At 47.7% G+C, this 23,410-nt stretch overlaps 1 protein-coding gene across 1 annotated transcript; it reads left to right on the top strand.

The window, feature by feature from the left end:
- The first annotated feature begins 1,485 nt into the window (after positions 1–1,485).
- LOC135563761 (double-stranded RNA-specific adenosine deaminase-like) lies at positions 1,486–23,228 on the top strand. The gene is given in 17 exon segments (XM_065007104.1): positions 1,486–1,962; positions 3,016–3,177; positions 3,179–4,810; positions 5,017–5,264; positions 5,451–5,640; positions 5,812–5,960; positions 6,603–6,738; positions 7,048–7,280; positions 7,456–7,612; positions 7,904–8,072; positions 8,185–8,278; positions 8,617–8,733; positions 11,110–11,237; positions 11,586–11,768; positions 20,617–20,729; positions 21,131–21,258; positions 21,499–23,228. Coding segments are annotated over 16 exon segments (4,065 nt in total). The 5' UTR covers positions 1,486–1,962; positions 3,016–3,159; the 3' UTR covers positions 21,869–23,228.
- Positions 23,229–23,410: the final 182 nt, after the last annotated feature.

The raw sequence follows: 23,410 nt of genomic DNA on the forward strand, positions 1-23,410 counted from the left end.
ACGTTACCTAGCTAGTGAACCCGCTTGGAGCCTCCATCTGCGCAATATCTTGTTCGGAACATGCGTGCGCAGTCCAAACGACAACCATCCATTCAATGATGGCAGATGAGTCCATCTCTGCTTGCAGGTTGTTGAGATAAATCAAATATTTACCAGGGTATTCAATGTGTAGTGTCAGTTAAAACCAAGATGGCTTGCCTCGTAGCTAATTTCAGGTTATACTCATGGAGGACTTCAGTCAAGGGATAAACGCCTGTAAAAAGGGAATTGAGGATTAAGGGAGATTTACTAAAAAACGACTGTAAAATGACCAATTGGATCCTATGTTCATCCAGCGACAGACAGCGTTGGGGGTCGGAGGCGGGATGAAATTCCACACTGATAGTTGATCCTCCTCCTGTCCACCTAGCTAACTAGTTGTGCGGGGTTCACTTTGACTGGGGGGGATTGAAAATGGTGTGCATCAGAACCATCACATGACAAAAATTAACCTGGGATGGTTATTCAGTGGCGTCCTTAATTCCACACTCAAGCTGATGGCAGCAGTGATTTATTAGTTAGGTTTTGTTTCTTTTTCAACCGCGCCAGAGATGCTCTCGCTTGGCGGTGTTTGATTGCCCATTGTATGCATGCGTATCCCTGTGTGATGGAATTGGGTTTGATGCTGCGTTCAAAACAACTGGGAAGTCTGAAATCTCATACCTCAGTGCGTTCAGAGAACTGGGAACTCGGGGAAAAAAACGAGCTCCGCCTGGGAAAATAATTGTTTTGAACGTTCATCCAAGTCGGAAACACGGGCATCTTTCCAGAGCTCCGACCTCAAGATTACTGACGTCATGCTTTGACCTCGTTATTTTACCCCCGAGTTCCCAGTTGTCTTGAAAGCACCAATATCTGGGTACAGTGGCCACTAGCTATATTAAACTGTTCTGGTGTTTTTGTCACAACAATAGTTTCACGCAACAGCAGCTGTGAGACATGACAACTAAGAGACGATTTTGAATTATCATATTAATTTTTTTTAGGAAGGGGGGGTGAATATTTTGGATTCTATTCATATATAGACATAATTTCTGAAGATTTTCTTGTCCAGATTGATATTTTCTCAAATGTAATGTAATTGTCTGTGCCTAGAGGTGATGCATTGTATAATAAATATTGGCTTACTGGATAATAAATATAAAAAACGATTGCCTTCGCATTTCAATCAATATACTGTATCCTCTAACAAGAAATACATCCTGTTTGACATAACACTACGGCGCGTTTTCATTCACATGACAGGGAACGATTCTTTTTTATTATTATTTGACAAAATTATATTATAATATCCACATGTTGTGAGAAAAATACATTTGATGTATTCAAACAGCCTAGGCCTTGGTACCTTGAGTTTGCACCAGTTTTGGCTACATCCTTACTCTAGCTAGTGAAACCTATGATAGGAACTATTGCATCACGTGACTCACCCAGACTGGCTACAGAGCGTGTCTAGAGAAAGGAAAACGAAACTATTCTGCCCTTTCGTGCTATTTCTCGTGTTAAGAAACCGTAAATACAGACTTTATATGCGTTTTTAATAGGCCTATCCATCATTTCACATTGTAACGTCTGGTATAAAGTATCTTGAATGGTAGGGGTGCTAGATGTCTCTTTGAAATTGAGAAGCGCTCGTGCGGTATGTTAAAAAAAAAATACAACAAAAACGTTTTTGGGGGGATGGTAAAATACATAGCATTTTGAGAAATATATCCAAGTGGTTGAATTACTTTTGTGTTTTGATAGAACGTAACTGTTTATATCTAGACTGTTTGAAGTGTAGTCAACTTCTGACCCCGGCAGCGCGCCCGCAGACCTCAAGATCTCTGCCTTTCAAAAGTGACTGAAACCTACTCTCCTTTCTGCTGCCTTCAGGCCAGGTGGTGAGGTAGTAAATCTGTGTTTTATCCCGCGAACTTTCAGGTACGTTCATTGACTTAGTTCATGTCTTTCTACTGTCATCGAATCGTTTATGCAACCCACTAAGCATGAATTTGTTTTATAACACGTTGACCAGGGCGTATACTCCAATTATGTAATTCAAATAGAAATGACTCATCAATAATCCAGGAACGGGAACATACCGAAAGGCCAAACAGGGCCAAACAATGTCTGTCTGGTCCATGGGCCAAAGACGTCCTAATATTTAATGCGCAGCTCTGTATATTCATATTGCCCATGGAAGCAGCAGAGGCAACTGAAGTTGAGCCATGCTGGGTTGTTATTTTGGCCGTCTGTTGCCAGCTTGCATTAGGGTCAGCCAGATCCCGCTTTGACCCGGGTCACCTGACCCAGCGCTGCTGCTGCTGTCCTTTAACATTGCCGTGAAATAACTCCATCCTGCTCGTGGTTATATTATTAATATGGTGGCATTCATAGCATCGTTTCGGGAGCAGCATGACAGAAGTTTATGTTGGCTAGCACCATGCCTGGCAGGGCTGAAATCTGAGGAGCAGGGTTGAGTGTCTTCCTGTGGTCGTTCAGCCTAGTCTGTCAAAAATTAGTGCAGCAACTCCTGTCCTTCACTGACCACCTTGAATCTTTTCTTTCCTTCTGCCTCACTCTCACTTCCTATGTGAAGCTGCAAATCATCTGTTAAACCAGAACTAACACAGTGAAGCCACAACCATGAATTATACATTTCTGACCTTTTATACATGGATCTCGTTGTGGCCAATTGGGTCCAACAGCATGTGACACTGGGGCTGTATTGGAGACAGGATGGAGTACAGTGAGACTGTGTGTAAAATATATATATGTTATTTGTCATAAGGCCTTTGATCTACACTGTGTTTTTCTCCTGCCCTTTTTCCATTTCCATCAGGATTTTCCACTAGATTTTGACCAGTCTTATGTCCCTAGTTTCTTCTTCATATTGCTTTATAGTTGGCTCTTTATTTTTAATTTCATGGCTCTTTTCCTCACCCACTCAGTCACTTTTGCTTTCGCTCACACCCATCTCGTCCTCTCTCTCAGGTGCTGACTGCCACTTTGCGATCCTCGCCCACCCGGCTGTTCTGCCAGACTGTGTTGTTGCATCAGTATCCAACACAGAGACACATCCTCCTATCTGCTGCGTAACAGGCGGCCCTGGTCCCCCCTCAACCTGCCCCCTGCGCTATGAGCAGAGGACGAGGAGGGCCCCCCCATAGAGCATTACCACCGACCCCCTCTCCCCCAACTGCAGGCTAAGCAACAATACTACAGAGCTGGACCCCTGGGATTTCACCCCAGAGCCTCCCCGCAACAGGCCCTACACCCAAACGTCCATTCATACCTGGGCCCAGTTCCCCCTCTAGTACCACCCAGTGCCCACTCTCAGCCTCTCTACCCCTCTGTCCCTCCCCCACCCGGTCACAGCCCAGCCCTGAATCAGCAGAGCTCTTGTCCCAGTGGTCCTAACTCCTTCAGGCAGCAGCAGGTCCACTTCCTGAGGGGACAGAACACTGAGGCTCCCCAGTTTAGGGTGAGCCCCAGAGGAGGGGCGCAGAGCTTGGGTCGAGGGGGACCAAACGGACTCTATAACGAATCGAACCAGACCCAGGCAGGGTACAGCAGGTACTCCCAAAACAGCTCTAGGGGGAGAGGGGGATACGGCAGCGAGCGAGGCAGAGGGAACGGTAGGGACTTCGGGTACCCGCCCAGTCAGGGACCCCCTAGAGGACCAACCGGCCCTAGATTCTGGAACCAGAAGCAGACTTCAACCCAAAAGCAAGGCTTCAACAGACAGTGGAGCCTTCATGCAGACTGTGCTGACAGGCCGTCTTTCTCAGAAGGCTTTCAGAGTTTATCCTTAGACAGAGAGAGGTCCTACAGAGGAAGAGTTGACCGAGGCGACAGCTTTGACAAAGTTTCTATTGGTAGTAGTAATAATTCAAACAACAAGAGTGTCCCTACATTTCAGCCACCCGACATCCGAGAGCAAGTTTTGCAAGCCTTGGCAGATTTGAGCCCCGGTGAGAAGCTACAAGCAAAGTGTTTGGCGAAAACGCTGCGGTTGCCCAAAAAGTTCATCAACCAGGCCCTTTACGGTCTCGAGCGTGATAAGAAAGCTTCAAAACACGGTGAAAGTCCTCCAGAGTGGACTGTCTACGTAGAACCACAGGAAGAACCGGAAAGTAGAGATTCTGATCCGGAAAGCCCACGTTCCCAACCGAGGGAACATTCTGTGGAGTCACAGGAAAGGCCTTCAGAAGAAGATTGCTCTCACTTTCTGTCTGTGAAGGAGGAGGACGTTGTCATCGACGCTGAGATCCAGCAAATTGAAGCGCAGGGTCCTGAGGGCGACAAAGAAGAAGATTACTACGTAGAATCTGATTCACACTCCTCTTCCTCAGAACCATCTGAGTCATATCGGCAACATTCCCAGTCCCAAACCCAACAACCCAGTATCAACAGCAGCAGTAACGAAGAGCTTGACCTAGACCTTGACGAGAGCGACATGGCGGACTGCGGCAGTAATCAGAAGGAGTTGATCCTGCAGTATCTGCTGGAGGCAGGGGAGGCCACGGCCCTGGTGATCTCCAAGAACCTGGGCCTGAGGGGCGCCAAGCAGGTCAACCCCACCCTGTACGCCATGGAGAAGCAGGGCGACGTGAACCGCAACGCAGAGGTGACCCCTCACATCTGGGAGCTATCTGTCCATCGCAGGGAGAGGATGGAGAGGAGCCTCAAGGCCGAGCGCAGCGCCCCTGCAAAGGTTGAAGGAATGGGGTCCGGATTCCAGGCGGTGCCACCCGGATTGGAGTGTCTAGAGGCCAAAGCTGAGGCGGTAGGTGGACACTCTCACAGCGGGGGGGGGGAGTTCGGTTGGGGAATTCATTGACGTCTTCTTGAATTTGGGAGACCCCCTCGCTCACTTGGAGCCCATCTCCTACGAAGAGTTGGAAGGGGAGGAGGAGTGCGGCAGTTACCCTAGTAACCCTGCTCCACTTCTTTCTTTCCTCACCTACTTCCTCCTCTTCATCCCTCTATCAGGAGGACGAGTCGAACGGAGGGCAGTGGGCGACCGACGATATCCCCGAATTCCTCAACGCCATCAGCCGGGATGGAGGGGGGACAGTAGCAGTCTCCCTGGCAGCGCCCCCACCTCAGAACCTCCGTGCCAAACTCCAGGAGGTGAGGGCCAAGAACCCCGTCAGCGGCCTGATGGAGTTTGCCCAGTACCAGGGACACAATTGCGAGTTCCTGCTCCTCGACCAATCAGGGCCCTCACATGACCCCAGGTCAGTGATGTCATAGTGTTCCCAACCAATAATGGTTGGCCATTGCTGGTATGTCTAAGAGAGAACCAGCTGATTGAATTAGCAAATTCATTTTTTTTTTAATGCAAGAGAAAGTGTGACGAAGAAATATAAAAAAATGTGTTGTCCCTGCTCTTTCTCACTCCCTTGTATTTTTCTCCCTCTCAGATTCCGTATGCAGGTCATGCTGGACGGCAGGTTGTTTCCTGTTGCTGAGGCATCTAATAAAAAGGTGGCTAAGAAAGATGCTGCCGCAGCAACCCTGAGGATTCTGCTGCGTGAGATAGAGGGGGGAGGGGCTGAGGAGGGGCTCACTGCAGGGGTGGACCAGGCCATGGACCCCACCTCTGACGTCCCTGTAAGTCTGAAGTGTGTTCGTGTGTGTGTGGAGGTTAGTAATAATCGATGTCCTCTGTTGTGGTTGATTGTGTTGTGAAGGCCAAAGATTTATGTATCTTTTTTCCCCCCAATCCTTTTCTAACTCTCTGCTCTCTCCCTCCCTCGCTGTCTCGCTCTCCCTCTCTGTCAGGAGGTGGTGGAGGGTCCACCCCAGGCCCTGTCTCGTTCCCTGCCGGGGGGTAAGAACCCCGTGTCCATGCTGATGGAGTACAGTCAGCGCACTGGAAACCCCATCGAGTTCATCAACACTGGACAGGAGGGCCCACCTCACGACCCACGGTATCCATCTGTCCACATCCTCATCAGGGATGGGGTCAATTCCAAATGAAGTCAGTCAATTTAGGAAATAAACTGACATTCCAATTCAATAATTGAAAAAATAGCATCCATTTTCAATGATTTCTCAATAAACTGAAAAGGAGAAGCTATTTATTTCAAGTTTTCCATTTTTGAATTTAAATTCAAATCACTTCCTGAATTGAGTGACTTCAATTAGAATTGGGCCCAACCCTGCTTCTCATTTTTCTCTCCCTGGTTCTCTCTTCTATACATAAATGAATCATCAGGGAAGGTGGGCCTGCCCTCACCTCTTTCTCTCTCTCCCACTGGAGCAGTTACTTGTGTCCTGTATGACTTTCATACTGCAGCAGTCTGCTGACTGGATGATACAACAGCACCTCTGTCTCTCTGCATATAACCTTCCCCTAGGCACCTACTGTACTGTCCCACAGTAATCTGATACTGGGAAGTGTGACCATCTTTGTCCCTCTCTTCCCCTCCTCTTCCTGAGTGCTGTAGTCTCTGTGAAGGAGATTCACAGCTCTACCCTGATGCCCCCATGTGGTTAGAGAGGAATGTCCTCTTACCTCTCTCACCAATGTATGTTTAGGATGTATAAGTTAGTCTCTGCTCCCTCCTCAGGTTCATGTTCAGGGTGAAGATCGGGGAAAGCCTGTGTGCTGAAAGCTCAGCCCCCAGTAAGAAGGCTGCCAGGCAGCTGGCTGCAGAGGAGGCAGTCAAGGAGTTAATGGCCGACGGGAGACTGCAGCTCAACAAGGTGAGTAAAGGAGCCAAACATGGGACTGAAAGATGTTTCAACTAAATGGATGGTTCCCTGAAATAAACACTACCCCATCTATTTAGGATTTAGGCTTGTCAAGCTAGCTAGCTGTTTAGCTATGGACTGACAGAATGTCATAAGACCCCAGCATGTGGCCTTCTCTCATTGTGCCTCCAGGCCGTAATTCTAAGAAAAGATCCTCCGAACACTAAGATCACTCTTCCCTCTCTTCCCACCTCTCCTCCATCTTTTCACTGCCTTATCTCTCTTCTCCTCCCTCGCTCTCCATTACCCTGTCCTCTCCAGCCCCAGTTTCCCCTGTGTCTGTCTGGTGATGAAGGGGGCTTCATGCCCGCTTGCCCCTCTCTGCCCCCGCTGACAGAGGAGGAGCTGCGTTCTGCCCACGAGGCGGGGGTTGGTGACCTCATCAGCCACCTAAACAACAACGCTGTGTCAGGTCTGCTGGAGTACGCCCGGGCCAGGGGCTTCGCTGCAGAGATACGACTGGTTGGGCAGTCAGGACCACCGCACGAGCCCAAGTCAGTACACACACACACACGAACATACACACTAAGTGTAATTCAGAGTCCACAGCTGCAGAGCTGCGGTAGTCCGGCGGTCCATTGTGGCATATAAAACACTATGAAAGCCAACGGTTCAATATTGTAAAACGCGGCTGTGCAAACATGGATGCTTAACTCCCCTCTCTCTCAGGTTTACCTACCAGGCTAAACTAGGGGGTCGCTGGTTCCCTCCTGTCTGTGCTTCCAATAAGAAGCAAGGGAAACAGGAAGCAGCTGATGCAGCTCTGAGGGTTCTGATTGGAGAGGCAGAGAAGGCTGCCCGCACCGGGGAACTAACCCCTGCAGAGGTCAGTTTACCTCTCTTACTATACTACTTTTTAAAACTCTCTGGGTGTGTTAGAGGTGGGTCGGGAGTGAGGAGACTGCACCTAGAATCATACACTATTTCCTCTTCATTTGGGTTGCTGGTAGATGATTTTGGGTCACGGGAGGACAGTGATTTTCTCATTGGTTCTGGAGCTGAAAAAGTTGAAGAATGCCTGCTATACTATGAATACACTGTTAATACTATGATTCTGCTATAACCTACTTCTGTGACTGGTGGGCCGTTCATAACCTGTTATTGTTTCTGTCTCTAGCTGCCACTGAGTGGTGGGACAATCCATGACCAGATCGCCATGTTGAGTCACCAGCGCTTCAACGCCCTCACCACACGCATACAGCACAGTCTTCTGGGAAGGAAGATCCTCGCTACCATCGTCATGAAGAGGGGGGAAGGGCTGGGGACCGTGGTCAGTCTGGGAACAGGTGTGTGTGTGTGTACGTACGCGCAAGAAAATAATAACAAGCCTTTTGGAATGATTTTTGTCTCAACCTTTTGAGATAAAATACATGTATTTTTGTTTGTTTTTCTCTTCAGGAAATCGCTGTGTTAAAGGGGAGGAGCTGAGTCTTAAAGGGGACACCGTTAATGACTGCCACGCAGAAATCATCTCCAGGAGAGGATTTATCAGGTAGGAAGTTACTGCTGCTTATTTGTCTTCCATTCTGTCCTTTTATATAACCAGTCTTTTCCCCTTCCTCCTTTGCTCTTCGTTTTGATTCCTTTATAGCTACTCTCCCTGCCTTTCTGAAACCTCCCCTTCTCCCTCTACAGGGTGTCATATGTCAGCTGGGAAGTCATTACAGACTATGATGTGTGTTAATGTGACTGTGGAGTCCATCTGGTTAGTTTAGAGTGTATTAACGCCACTTACCAGATCTGCTGTTTCTCCACCAGTCTCCCTTTGTGTGTTGGATCCCGGACACTTTCACTGAATCACTCAAATATGGATTCTACCTCCCCCTCCAGGTTTCTATATGCTGAGTTGCTGAAGCACTGTGAAGGATCAGAGGACAGCATATTTGAGCCAGCTGAGGAGAACAAGCTCCGGATCAAACCTGACACCACCTTCCACCTCTATATCAGGTTGGCCTACGGAGGATGTCTCTTCCTCGCTTTTTGACCCTTCACCCCATGGCTCATTCTTCTCCACCTACTGTCTTCTCTCCCCTTTCCTTCTGTGCCCTGGAACTCAACTGGGCCACCAACCCACCCCCACACACATGTTGTTCTAGGAGTTTGAGAAGCCAGCGTTTTTTTTCTGCATAGAAAAGTCTTGGGCAGGCCGCTTAAGTGTTTTCGGGCCACGTATGTCAAAACAGTAAAATAAAAAATGTAATGTTTAGATAATGATTTCTGGGGTGGAAAAACGTTGTCAATGTAAACTGAAGACTTAAACCAGATATAAAGTATGTAGAAAAGATAATGGCGCAATATACAGTGGGGCAAAAAAGTATTTAGTCAGCCACCAATTGTGCAAGTTCTCCCACTTAAAAAGACGAGAAAGGCCTGTAATTTTCATCATAGGTACACTTCAACTATGACAGACAAAACGAGAGAAAAAAAATATCCAGAAAATCACATTGTAGGATTTTTAATGAATTTATTTGCAAATTATGGTGGAAAATAAGTATTTGGTCAATAACAAAAGTTTATCTCAATACTTTGTCATTGCCAACAAAGGGTATATAACAGAGGTCAAACGTTTTCTGTAAGTCTTCACAAGGTTTTCACACACTGTTGCTGGTATTTTGGCCCATTCCTCCATGCAGATCTCCTCTAGAGCAGTGATGTTTTGGGGCTGTTGCTGGGCAACACAGACTTTCAACTCCCTCCAAAGATTTTCTATGGGGTTGAGATCTGGAGACTGGCTAGGCCACTCCAGGACCTTGAAATGCTTCTTACGAAGCCACTCCTTCGTTGCCCGGGCGGTGTGTTTGGGATCATTGACATGCTGAAAGACCCAGCCACGTTTCATCTTCAATGCCCTTGCTGATGGAAGGAGGTTTTCCCTCAAAATCTCACTATACATGGCCCCATTCATTCTTTCCTGTACACGGATCAGTCGTCCTGGTCCCTTTGCAGAAAAACAGCCCCAAAGCATGATGTTTCCACCCCCATGCGTCACAGTAGGTATGGTGTTCTTTGGATGCAACGCAGCATTCTTTGTCCTCCAAACACGACGAGTTGAGTTTTTACCAAAAAGTTATATTTTGGTTTCATCTGACCATATGACATTCTCCCAATCTTCTTCTTGATCATCCAAATGCTCTCAAGCAAACTTCACTGCACTGCAGGATTTGAGTCCCTGGCGGCGTAGTGTGTTACTGATGGTAGGCTTTGTTACTTTGGTCCCAGCTCTCTGCAGGTCATTCACTAGGTCCCCCCGTGAGGTTCTGGGATTTTTGCTCACCGTTCTTGTGATCATTTTGACCCCACAGGGTGAGATTTTGCGTGGAGCACTAGATCGAGGGAGTTTATCAGTGGTCTTGTATGTCTTCCATTTCCTAATAATTGCTCCCACAGTAAATTTCTTCAAACCAAGCTGCTTGCCTATTGCATATTCAGTCTTCCCAGCCTGGTGCAGGTCTACAATTTTGTTTCTGGTGTCCTTTGACAGCTATTTGGTCTTGGCCATAGTGGAGTTTGGAGTGTGACTGTTTGAGGTTGTGGACAGGTGTCTTTTATACTGATAACAAGTTCAAACAGGTGCCATTAATACAGGTAACAAGTGGAGGACAGAGGAGCCTCTTGAAGAAGGTCTGTGAGAGCCAGAAATCTTGCTTGTTTGTAGGTGACCATAAATTCATAAAAAAATCCTACAATGTGATTTTCTGGATTTTTTTCTCATTTTGTCTGTCATAGTTGAAGTGTACCTATGATGAAAATTACAGGCCTCTCTCATCTTTTTAAGTGGGAGAACTTGCACAATTGGTGGCTGACTAAATACTTTTTTGCCCCACTGTATATCTCACTCTCCCTCTCTCGCTCTACCTCTCCCTCTCTCGCTCTACCTCTCCCTCTCTCGCTCTACCTCTCCCTCTCTCGCGCTCTACCTCTTCCCCTCTCGCGCTCTATCTCTTCCCCTCTCGCGCTCTACCTCTTCCCCTCTCGCGCTCTACCTCTTCCCCTCTCGCGCTCTACCTCTTCCCCTCTCGCGCTCTACCTCTTCCCCTCTCGCGCTCTACCTCTTCCCCTCTCGCGCTCTACCTCTTCCCCTCTCGCGCTCTACCTCTTCCCCTCTCGCGCTCTACCTCTTCCCCTCTCGCGCTCTACCTCTTCCCCCTCGCGCTCTACCTCTTCCCCCTCGCGCTCTACCTCTTCCCCCTCACCTTGCGCTCTACCTCTTCCCCCCTCGCTCTACCTCTTCCCCCTCGCGCTCTACCTCTTCCCCCTCGCGCTCTACCTCTTCCCCCCCTCGCGCTCTACCTCTTCCCCCCTTGCGCTCTACCTCTCCCCCAGTACTGCTCCGTGCGGAGACGGGGCGTTGTTTGATAAGTCGTGCAGCGAGGACGCGGGGGACGGCCAGGGCCACCAGCCCCTGTTTGAGAACGCCAAGCAGGGCAAGCTGCGCACCAAGGTGGAGAATGGTGAGTTACAGCCAGATGCCATCTGCAGCACCGTTCCATGAGGACCCCCTCTGTTATTGAGGACAAGCACATAGAGCCACCATGTTGCTTAACTCCCCTCTCTGCAGGCCAAACCGAGCATGACTACACATTCACACCTCATTTGCTGCTGCTGCCACAAACACACCTGGTAGAAAGGACAAATATCCCAACGGATTTGAATGTTCCATTCTAGAGCATGGACTGTGTGATTCTAGTGTATAACCATCACTTTGACCACTGGCTCTCTCATACATCCTATTCCTCATACTGCATGGCTTTGTCTTTGGAGTCAAAAGTATGCCTCAAGGGTGTTTGTGCCATGTGTAGGTGAGGGCACCATCCCGGTAGAGTCATCGACCATCGTGCCCACCTGGGACGGCATCCAGCACGGCGAGCGTCTGAGGACCATGAGCTGTAGCGACAAGATCCTTCGCTGGAACGTCCTGGGACTGCAGGGAGCCCTGCTCTCCCACTTCCTCCATCCTATCTACCTGGCTTCAATCACCCTGGGTGAGGAGGGAACGATAGTACATAGAGGGAGATTGGTGGAAGGGGAGAAGAGATGAGGGAGGGAGGGGACAGTAAACATTTGAGGGAGGTTTGATTTGAAAAAGAGTGGGGGAGGATAGATTGAGTGTGGGAGTAATGGGAGGGGGGGGGTTGTTAACGGTCACCATTGGCTTCAGTCATGTTTAAAAAACTCCACTCATAAGTAGACAACATCTCAATCCCAAACTACATTGTCCTTATACTCTAGCAGTCATGACCAGCTAACTATCCACCCAGACAGTCCCTGTCCTTATACTGTAGGAATCATGACCAGCTAACTATCCACCTAGACAGTCCCTGTCCTTATACTGTAGGAATCATGACCAGCTAACTATCAACCCAGACAGTCCCTGTCCTTATACTGTAGGAATCATGACCAGCTAACTATCCACCCAGACAGTCCCTGTCCTTATACTGTAGGAATCATGACCAGCTAACTATCCACCCAGACAGTCCCTGTCCTTATACTGTAGGAATCATGACCAGATAACTATCCACCCAGACAGTCCCTGTCCTTATACTGTAGGAGTCATGACCAGATAACTATCCACCCAGACAGTCCCTGACTGACTCTGTCCTTATACTGTAGGAGTCATGACCAGCTAACTATCCTCCCAGACAGTCCCTGTCCTTATACTGTAGGAATCATGACCAGCTAACTATCCACCCAGACAGTCCCTGTCCTTATACTGTAGGAATCATGACCAGCTAACTATCCACCCAGACAGTCCCTGTCCTTATACTGTAGGAATCATGACCAGCTAACTATCCACCCAGACAGTCCCTGTCCTTATACTGTAGGAATCATGACCAGATAACTATCCACCCAGACAGTCCCTGGCTGACAATGTCCTTATACTGTAGGAATCATGACCAGCTAACTATCCACCCAGACAGTCCCTGTCCTTATACTGTAGGAATCATGACCAGCTAACTAGCCACCCACAGTCCCTGTCCTTATACTGTAGGAATCATGACCAGCTAACTATCCACCCAGACAGTCCCTGTCCTTATACTGTAGGAATCATGACCAGATAACTATCCACCCAGACAGTCCCTGTCCTTATACTGTAGGAATCATGACCAGATAACTATCCACCCAGACAGTCCCTGTCCTTATACTGTAGGAGTCATGACCAGATAACTATCCACCCAGACAGTCCCTGACTGACTCTGTCCTTATACTGTAGGAGTCATGACCAGCTAACTATCCTCCCAGACAGTCCCTGTCCTTATATACTGTCCACCCAGACAGGAATCCATGTAGGATCCAGCTAACTATCCACCCAGACAGTCCCTGTCCTTATACTGTAGGAATCATGACCAGCTAACTATCCACCCAGACAGTCCCTGTCCTCATACTGTAGGAATCATGACCAGCTAACTATCCACCCAGACAGTCCCTGTCCTTATACTGTAGGAATCATGACCAGCTAACTATCCACCCAGACAGTCCCTGTCCTCATACTGTAGGAGTCATGACCAGATAACTATCCACCCAGACAGTCCCTGTCCTTATACTGTAGGAATCATGACCAGCTAACTATCCACCCAGATAGTCCCTGGCTGACAATGTCCTTATACTGTAGGAATCATGACCAGCTAACTATCCACCCAGACAGTCCCTGTCCTTATACTGTAGGAGTCATGACCAGCTAACTATCCACCCAGACAGTCCCTGTCCTTATACTGTAGGAGTCATGACCAGATAACTATCCACCCAGACAGTCCCTGTCCTTATACTGTAGGAGTCATGACCAGCTAACTATCCACCCAGACAGTCCCTGTCCTTATACTGTAGGAATCATGACCAGCTAACTATCCACCCAGACAGTCCCTATCCTTATACTGTAGGAATCATGATCAGATAACTATCCACCCAGACAGTCCCTGGCTGACAATGTCCTTATACTGTAGGAATCATGACCAGCTAACTATCCTCCCAGACAGTCCCTGTCCTTATACTGTAGGAATCATGACCAGCTAACTATCCACCCAGACAGTCCCTGTCCTTATACTGTAGGAATCATGACCAGCTAACTATCCTCCCAGACAGTCCCTGTCCTTATACTGTAGGAATCATGACCAGCTAACTATCCACCCAGACAGTCCCTGTCCTTATACTGTAGGAATCATGACCAGCTAACTATCCACCCAGACAGTCCCTGTCCTCATACTGTAGGAATCATGACCAGCTAACTATCCACCCAGACAGTCCCTGTCCTTATACTGTAGGAGTCATGACCAGCTAACTATCCACCCAGACAGTCCCTGTCCTTATACTGTAGGAATCATGACCAGATAACTATCCACCCAGACAGTCCCTGTCCTTATACTGTAGGAGTCATGACCAGATAACTATCCACCCAGACAGTCCCTGTCCTTATACTGTAGGAATCATGACCAGCTAACTATCCACCCAGACAGTCCCTGGCTGACAATGTCCTTATACTGTAGGAATCATGACCAGCTAACTATCCACCCAGACAGTCCCTGTTCTTATACTGTAGGAATCATGACCAGCTAACTATCCACCCAGACAGTCCCTGTCCTTATACTGTAGGAATCATGACCAGCTAACTATCCACCCAGACAGTCCCTGTCCTTATACTGTAGGAATCATGACCAGCTAACTAGCCACCCAGACAGTCCCTGTCCTTATACTGTAGGAGTCATGACCAGCTAACTATCCACCCAGACAGTCCCTGTCCTTATACTGTAGGAATCATGACCAGCTAACTATCCACCCAGACAGTCCCTGTCCTTATACTGTAGGAATCATGACCAGCTAACTAACCACCCAGACAGTCCCTGTCCTTATACTGTAGGAGTCATGACCAGCTAACTATCCACCCAGACAGTCCCTGTCCTTATACTGTAGGAATCATGACCAGCTAACTATCCACCCAGACAGTCCCTGTCCTTATACTGTAGGAATCATGACCAGATAACTATCCACCCAGACAGTCCCTGGCTGACAATGTCCTTATACTGTAGGAATCATGACCAGCTAACTATCCACCCAGACAGTCCCTGTCCTTATACTGTAGGAATCATGACCAGCTAACTATCCACCCAGACAGTCCCTGTCCTTATACTGTAGGAATCATGACCAGATAACTATCCACCCAGACAGTCCCTGTCCTTATACTGTAGGAGTCATGACCAGATAACTATCCACCCAGACAGTCCCTGTCCTTATACTGTAGGAATCATGACCAGCTAACTATCCACCCAGACAGGCCCTGTCCTTATACTGTAGGAATCATGACCAGCTAACTATCCACCCAGACAGTCCCTGTCCTTATACTGTAGGAGTCATGACCAGATAACTATCCACCCAGACAGTCCCTGTCCTTATACTGTAGGAATCATGACCAGATAACTATCCACCCAGACAGTCCCTGTCCTTATACTGTAGGAATCATGACCAGCTAACTATCCACCCAGACAGTCCCTGTCCTTATACTGTAGGAGTCATGACCAGATAACTATCCACCCAGACAGTCCCTGTCCTTATACTGTAGGAGTCATGACCAGCTAACTATCCACCCAGACAGTCCCTGTCCTTATACTGTAGGAGTCATGACCAGATAACTATCCACCCAGACAGTCCCTGGCTGACAATGTCCTTATACTGTAGGAATCATGACCAGCTAACTATCCACCCAGACAGTCCCTGTCCTTATACTGTAGGAATCATGACCAGATAACTATCCACCCAGACAGTCCCTGTCCTTATACTGTAGGAATCATGACCAGCTAACTAGCCACCCAGACAGTCCCTGTCCTTATACTGTAGGAGTCATGACCAGCTAACTATCCACCCAGACAGTCCCTGTCCTTATACTGTAGGAATCATGACCAGATAACTATCCACCCAGACAGTCCCTGTCCTTATACTGTAGGAGTCATGACCAGATAACTATCCACCCAGACAGTCCCTGTCCTTATACTGTAGGAATCATGACCAGATAACTATCCACCCAGACAGTCCCTGTCCTTATACTGTAGGAATCATGACCAGCTAACTAACCACCCAGACAGTCCCTGTCCTTATACTGTAGGAGTCATGACCAGCTAACTATCCACCCAGACAGTCCCTGTCCTTATACTGTAGGAATCATGACCAGATAACTATCCACCCAGACAGTCCCTGGCTGACAATGTCCTTATACTGTAGGAATCATGACCAGCTAACTATCCACCCAGACAGTCCCTGTCCTTATACTGTAGGAATCATGACCAGCTAACTATCCACCCAGACAGTCCCTGTCCTTATACTGTAGGAATCATGACCAGATAACTATCCACCCAGACAGTCCCTGTCCTTATACTGTAGGAGTCATGACCAGATAACTATCCACCCAGACAGTCCCTGTCCTTATACTGTAGGAATCATGACCAGCTAACTATCCACCCAGACAGGCCCTGTCCTTATACTGTAGGAATCATGACCAGCTAACTATCCACCCAGACAGTCCCTGTCCTTATACTGTAGGAGTCATGACCAGATAACTATCCACCCAGACAGTCCCTGTCCTTATACTGTAGGAATCATGACCAGATAACTATCCACCCAGACAGTCCCTGTCCTTATACTGTAGGAATCATGACCAGCTAACTATCCACCCAGACAGTCCCTGTCCTTATACTGTAGGAGTCATGACCAGATAACTATCCACCCAGACAGTCCCTGTCCTTATACTGTAGGAGTCATGACCAGCTAACTATCCACCCAGACAGTCCCTGTCCTTATACTGTAGGAATCATGACCAGATAACTTATATACTGTAGGAGTCATGACCAGATAACTATCCACCCAGACAGTCCCTGGCTGACAATGTCCTTATACTGTAGGAATCATGACCAGCTAACTATCCACCCAGACAGTCCCTGTCCTTATACTGTAGGAATCATGACCAGCTAACTAGCCACCCAGACAGTCCCTGTCCTTATACTGTAGTCCTTATACTGAGTCATGACCAGCTAACTATCCACCCAGACAGTCCCTGTCCTTATACTGTAGGAATCATGACCAGATAACTATCCACCCAGACAGTCCCTGTCCTTATACTGTAGGAGTCATGACCAGATAACTATCCACCCAGACAGTCCCTGTCCTTATACTGTAGGAATCATGACCAGATAACTATCCACCCAGACAGTCCCTGGCTGACAATGTCCTTATACTGTAGGAATCATGACCAGCTAACTATCCACCCAGACAGTCCCTGTCCTTATACTGTAGGAGTCATGACCAGATAACTATCCACCCAGACAGTCCCTGTCCTTATACTGTAGGAATCATGACCAGATAACTATCCACCCAGACAGTCCCTGTCCTTATACTGACCAGGAATCATGACCAGCTAACTATCCACCCAGACAGTCCCTGTCCTTATACTGTAGGAGTCATGACCAGATAACTATCCACCCAGACAGTCCCTGTCCTTATACTGTAGGAGTCATGACCAGATAACTATCCACCCAGACAGTCCCTGGCTGACAATGTCCTTATACTGTAGGAATCATGACCAGCTAACTATCCACCCAGACAGTCCCTGTCCTTATACTGTAGGAATCATGACCAGCTAACTATCCACCCAGACAGTCCCTGTCCTTATACTGTAGGAATCATGACCAGCTAACTATCCACCCAGACAGTCCCTGTCCTTATACTGTAGGAATCATGACCAGCTAACTATCCACCCAGACAGTCCCTGTCCTTATACTGTAGGAATCATGACCAGCTAACTAACTATCCACCCAGACAGTCCCTGTCCTTATACTGTAGGAATCATGACCAGCTAACTATCCACCCAGACAGTCCCTGTCCTTATACTGTAGGAATCATGACCAGCTAACTATCCACCCAGACAGTCCCTGTCCTTATACTGTAGGAGTCATGACCAGATAACTATCCACCCAGACAGTCCCTGTCCTTATACTGTAGGAATCATGACCAGATAACTATCCACCCAGACAGTCCCTGTCCTTATACTGTAGGAATCATGACCAGCTAACTATCCACCCAGACAGTCCCTGTCCTTATACTGTAGGAGTCATGACCAGATAACTATCCACCCAGACAGTCCCTGTCCTTATACTGTAGGAGTCATGACCAGCTAACTATCCACCCAGACAGTCCCTGTCCTTATACTGTAGGAGTCATGACCAGATAACTATCCACCCAGACAGTCCCTGGCTGACAATGTCCTTATACTGTAGGAATCATGACCAGCTAACTATCCACCCAGACAGTCCCTGTCCTTATACTGTAGGAATCATGACCAGATAACTATCCACCCAGACAGTCCCTGTCCTTATACTGTAGGAATCATGACCAGCTAACTAGCCACCCAGACAGTCCCTGTCCTTATACTGTAGGAGTCATGACCAGCTAACTATCCACCCAGACAGTCCCTGTCCTTATACTGTAGGAATCATGACCAGATAACTATCCACCCAGACAGTCCCTGTCCTTATACTGTAGGAGTCATGACCAGATAACTATCCACCCAGACAGTCCCTGTCCTTATACTGTAGGAATCATGACCAGATAACTATCCACCCAGACAGTCCCTGGCTGACAATGTCCTTATACTGTAGGAATCATGACCAGCTAACTATCCACCCAGACAGTCCCTGTCCTTATACTGTAGGAGTCATGACCAGATAACTATCCACCCAGACAGTCCCTGTCCTTATACTGTAGGAATCATGACCAGATAACTATCCACCCAGACAGTCCCTGTCCTTATACTGTAGGAATCATGACCAGCTAACTATCCACCCAGACAGTCCCTGTCCTTATACTGTAGGAGTCATGACCAGATAACTATCCACCCAGACAGTCCCTGTCCTTATACTGTAGGAGTCATGACCAGATAACTATCCACCCAGACAGTCCCTGGCTGACAATGTCCTTATACTGTAGGAATCATGACCAGCTAACTATCCACCCAGACAGTCCCTGTCCTTATACTGTAGGAATCATGACCAGCTAACTATCCACCCAGACAGTCCCTGTCCTTATACTGTAGGAATCATGACCAGCTAACTATCCACCCAGACAGTCCCTGTCCTTATACTGTAGGAATCATGACCAGCTAACTATCCACCCAGACAGTCCCTGTCCTTATACTGTAGGAATCATGACCAGATAACTATCCACCCAGACAGTCCCTGTCCTTATACTGTAGGAATCATGACCAGATAACTATCCACCCAGACAGTCCCTGTCCTTATACTGTAGGAATCATGACCAGCTAACTAGCCACCCAGACAGTCCCTGTCCTTATACTGTAGGAGTCATGACCAGCTAACTATCCACCCAGACAGTCCCTGTCCTAATACTGTAGGAATCATGACCAGCTAACTATCCACCCAGACAGTCCCTGTCCTTATACTGTAGGAATCATGACCAGATAACTATCCACCCAGACAGTCCCTGTCCTTATACTGTAGGAGTCATGACCAGATAACTATCCACCCAGACAGTCCCTGTCCTTATACTGTAGGAATCATGACCAGCTAACTATCCACCCAGACAGGCCCTGTCCTTATACTGTAGGAATCATGACCAGCTAACTATCCACCCAGACAGTCCCTGTCCTTATACTGTAGGAGTCATGACCAGATAACTATCCACCCAGACAGTCCCTGTCCTTATACTGTAGGAATCATGACCAGATAACTATCCACCCAGACAGTCCCTGTCCTTATACTGTAGGAATCATGACCAGCTAACTATCCACCCAGACAGTCCCTGTCCTTATACTGTAGGAATCATGACCAGCTAACTATCCACCCAGACAGTCCCTGTCCTTATACTGTAGGAGTCATGACCAGATAACTATCCACCCAGACAGTCCCTGTCCTTATACTGTAGGAGTCATGACCAGATAACTATCCACCCAGATAGTCCCTGTCCTTATACTGTAGGAGTCATGACCAGATAACTATCCACCCAGACAGTCCCTGGCTGACAATGTCCTTATACTGTAGGAATCATGACCAGCTAACTATCCACCCAGACAGTCCCTGTCCTTATACTGTAGGAATCATGACCAGCTAACTATCCACCCAGACAGTCCCTGTCCTTATACTGTAGGAGTCATAACCAGCTAACTATCCACCCAGACAGTCCCTGTCCTTATACTGTAGGAATCATGACCAGATAACTATCCACCCAGACAGTCCCTGTCCTTATACTGTAGGAGTCATGACCAGATAACTATCCACCCAGACAGTCCCTGTCCTTATACTGTAGGAGTCATGACCAGATAACTATCCACCCAGACAGTCCCTGTCCTTATACTGTAGGAATCATGACCAGCTAACTATCCACCCAGACAGGCCCTGTCCTTATACTGTAGGAATCATGACCAGCTAACTATCCACCCAGACAGTCCCTGTCCTTATACTGTAGGAGTCATGACCAGATAACTATCCACCCAGACAGTCCCTGTCCTTATACTGTAGGAGTCATGACCAGCTAACTATCCACCCAGACAGTCCCTGTCCTTATACTGTAGGAGTCATGACCAGATAACTATCCACCCAGACTGACCCCCTCAGACATCTCTTTACTCACCTCTCCTTGTCAGAGTACTCTATGATGTGATCAGCCTTGTTAACATGGAAATACACTGACTCACACACTCTTCTGTCATTCTCTTTCTCTCCCTTTTTCTTTCCCTGTCACTCTCTCTGCCCCCCTCTGTCTCGCCCCTCTCTCGTACCCCTTCCTCTCTATCTTCTGTTTTGTTTTCCCTGTCCTTGTCTCTTATATTTGTCCTTCCAGGCTACCTGTACAGCCATGGCCACCTGACACGTGCTGTCTGCTGCCGATTGGCCAGAGACGGCGAAGCCTTCTCCAAGAGTCTACCTGCTCCCTACACACTCAACCACCCCGAGGTACACACGTACAGAAACACACTCAACCGCCCTGAGGTACACACGTACAGAAACACACTCAACCGCCCTGAGGTACACGTACAGAAACACACTCAACCGCCCCGAGGTACATGTACAGAAACACACTCAACCGCCCTGAGGTACACGTACAGAAACACACTCAACCGCCCCGAGGTATAAGCACAGTACACAAACAGCCGCTCCAAGCTTCCAGCATAGCCATTAACGCAGACACAAACATTGCGTTCCGCTCTGTTTAAAATGGTTGATTCATCTGAGAGGATTTATTTAGTCTAATTTCAAATTATACCTGTTATTGCGGGTATAGTGAAATGCCTATAATTGAACACTCTTCCTCTCCCTTTACTCCTCTCCATCACGCCATCTCTGTCTCCCTTCAGGTGGGCAGGGTGAGTGTGTATGACTCGACGCGTCACACAGGGAAGACCAAGGAGTCCAGCGTGAACTGGAGCCAGCCAGACCACATCACTGTGGAGGTGCTGGATGGGACCAAGGGCAAACTGGACGGGTACGCACCCCGCACCACAACTAGAACCAGACCCTCAGACCTCATCCACCCTCATCCAGATAGCAGCACCAGGTGGTTAACCTGGGCTACACAGGGCCCCATTTCAGTAGAATAGCGATCACTATTTATACTCCATATCGAGTAGTGGCATTTAATTCATATGAAAAACATGTTGAAAATGTCTCAATCCCAGCGCAGTAGCTTCTGTGTATTCCTAAACCCTGTTTGTCTTCCCTCTAGCCCCAAACTGGACGTGTCGCGGGTCTCCAAGTCCAACATCTTCCGTCAATTCCGGTCGTTATGCCAACAGTGCGGGCGCCAGGACCTGCTGGCTCTCCCGTCTTACGCCCAAGCCAAGATGGCCGCCATGTCCTTCCAGGTCGCCAAGCAGCAGTTCTTCGATGCGCTCGGTAGCCATGGTTACGGTGCCTGGATTGGCAAGCCATTGGAGGAGAAGAGCTTTGACGAAGCGGCGGCCTCCGATGGCCAAGGGGCAGGAAGTGTTGCTAATAGCAACCAGGGATACAACAACAACAATAGCTATGGAAGCACAACCACTGACTATAACAGCAGCCAGTGGGGTAGTAGTGCGTACACACAGGCCATGTAGAAAGGAGGGAGAAGGGAGGGTTGGCTAGAGATAGAAGGACATGAGCCTGGAGGACAGGGGGGGAAGGGAGGAGAGGAAAGAGGAGCTAACAGCAAGTACTGGATCTTCTTGAAAGAAGGGGTAGAGGTCAGACAGATTGGAAAGGACAGAGTTACTGAGATGGAGGGAGGGAAGGGGAGAACAGGCCAGCCCAAGGGGTGAGGGTCAGACAGCAGCAAGAGAGATGGAGAGAGAGAAGGGGTTGCTACTGCTACACAAAAGCAACAGAATATAGAAAGAGAGGGGAGAATAGGGGGTTAGTAAGCATGATGACTGTGATGTAGTGACATTCAGAACTGCATAGCATGCACTACTGCTCCACTGTAACAGTAGCCCCAGGACACTCTATCCTCACATTTACATACAGGACAAACCCTCCCTGCCCTCACACACACAGCCCTGTCTCTCTAGTTCAGACACCCTACACCTGACCCTGTCCTACTCGCCAGCCAGCCATTCAATCACGCATGACTAGTTTAATCTGTACTTATCAGCCTGAGCATGGATAGTAGTGATCACACTTTATATATATATATATATAAACCAGCCTTGTAACGTTTAGCTACTCCCCGACCTAGTAACCCACCCCTTTACACTGTGTTAATGCTATGGCTGCATCTACAGGTCACAGCCTGGTCCATCCCAGAACTCTCCACTGTAACATAGATTTGATGACTAACTAGCCTAGATCATAATTATTCTGTTATTGTTGTGTCCTATGTGGTGTGTATCGCTATCGTTCTTGAGGTTTTTGGTGTTGCCACTCGAGGGCCACGTCAGAAAGGACAACGGTGACGTTGAGAACTGCTGAGAACAAGTAAATCAGCTACTTGTTTTCATTTTAGGATTCATGTTAGGGGGGGGTCAAAGTTCAGGTTAGGATAAGTTATTACTCGTAGTTGTGATAAAAAAAAAGAGAAGAAAGGCTTTGCACTCTTGTCCTTCCTAGCGTGGCCAGAATGTGGCCGGCAGGTTTTATGCGGACAGGGAGAAAGACTGGTTTGTTTTTATGTTTTAGTTCAGTCTGATCAAATACATTCAAGGGTGAAGCAATATATACATCATGTACATACAAATACATAAATACACAGATGTATATGCAATAACAATGTTTGTGTAGGGTATGTATATATCTCTGTGTGTGTATGTATATGTATATATTATGTATATATTTTGTAAGTCATGCCTAAAATTGATTTTCTATTGACTATTTTTTTTGAAACGTTTTAACAAGTGGATGACAAAGCATTTTGTTTTATTATGTATGAAAATTCTGTCAAGTTTTAAGTGATTATAAAGACCGGCTTTGTAAAAGCTGAAATGTGTGTTTGTCTTTTTTTTAATGTATACTGAAGCCCTCATAACCGTGAATATAGACTGTTAGCCAAGTATAAACACTACAGTCAGCACACTAGAGAATGTTTGTGTGTTTCTTCAGTCTTGTTTGTCTCTTGTGCAGAAAGGGGTAATTGGTCATTTAAGCGATGGACTCCATAGAGGCGT

The sequence above is a fragment of the Oncorhynchus nerka genome, linkage group LG3 (assembly GCF_034236695.1).
Source record: "Oncorhynchus nerka isolate Pitt River linkage group LG3, Oner_Uvic_2.0, whole genome shotgun sequence".
NCBI classification, from domain to species: domain Eukaryota; kingdom Metazoa; phylum Chordata; class Actinopteri; order Salmoniformes; family Salmonidae; genus Oncorhynchus; species Oncorhynchus nerka.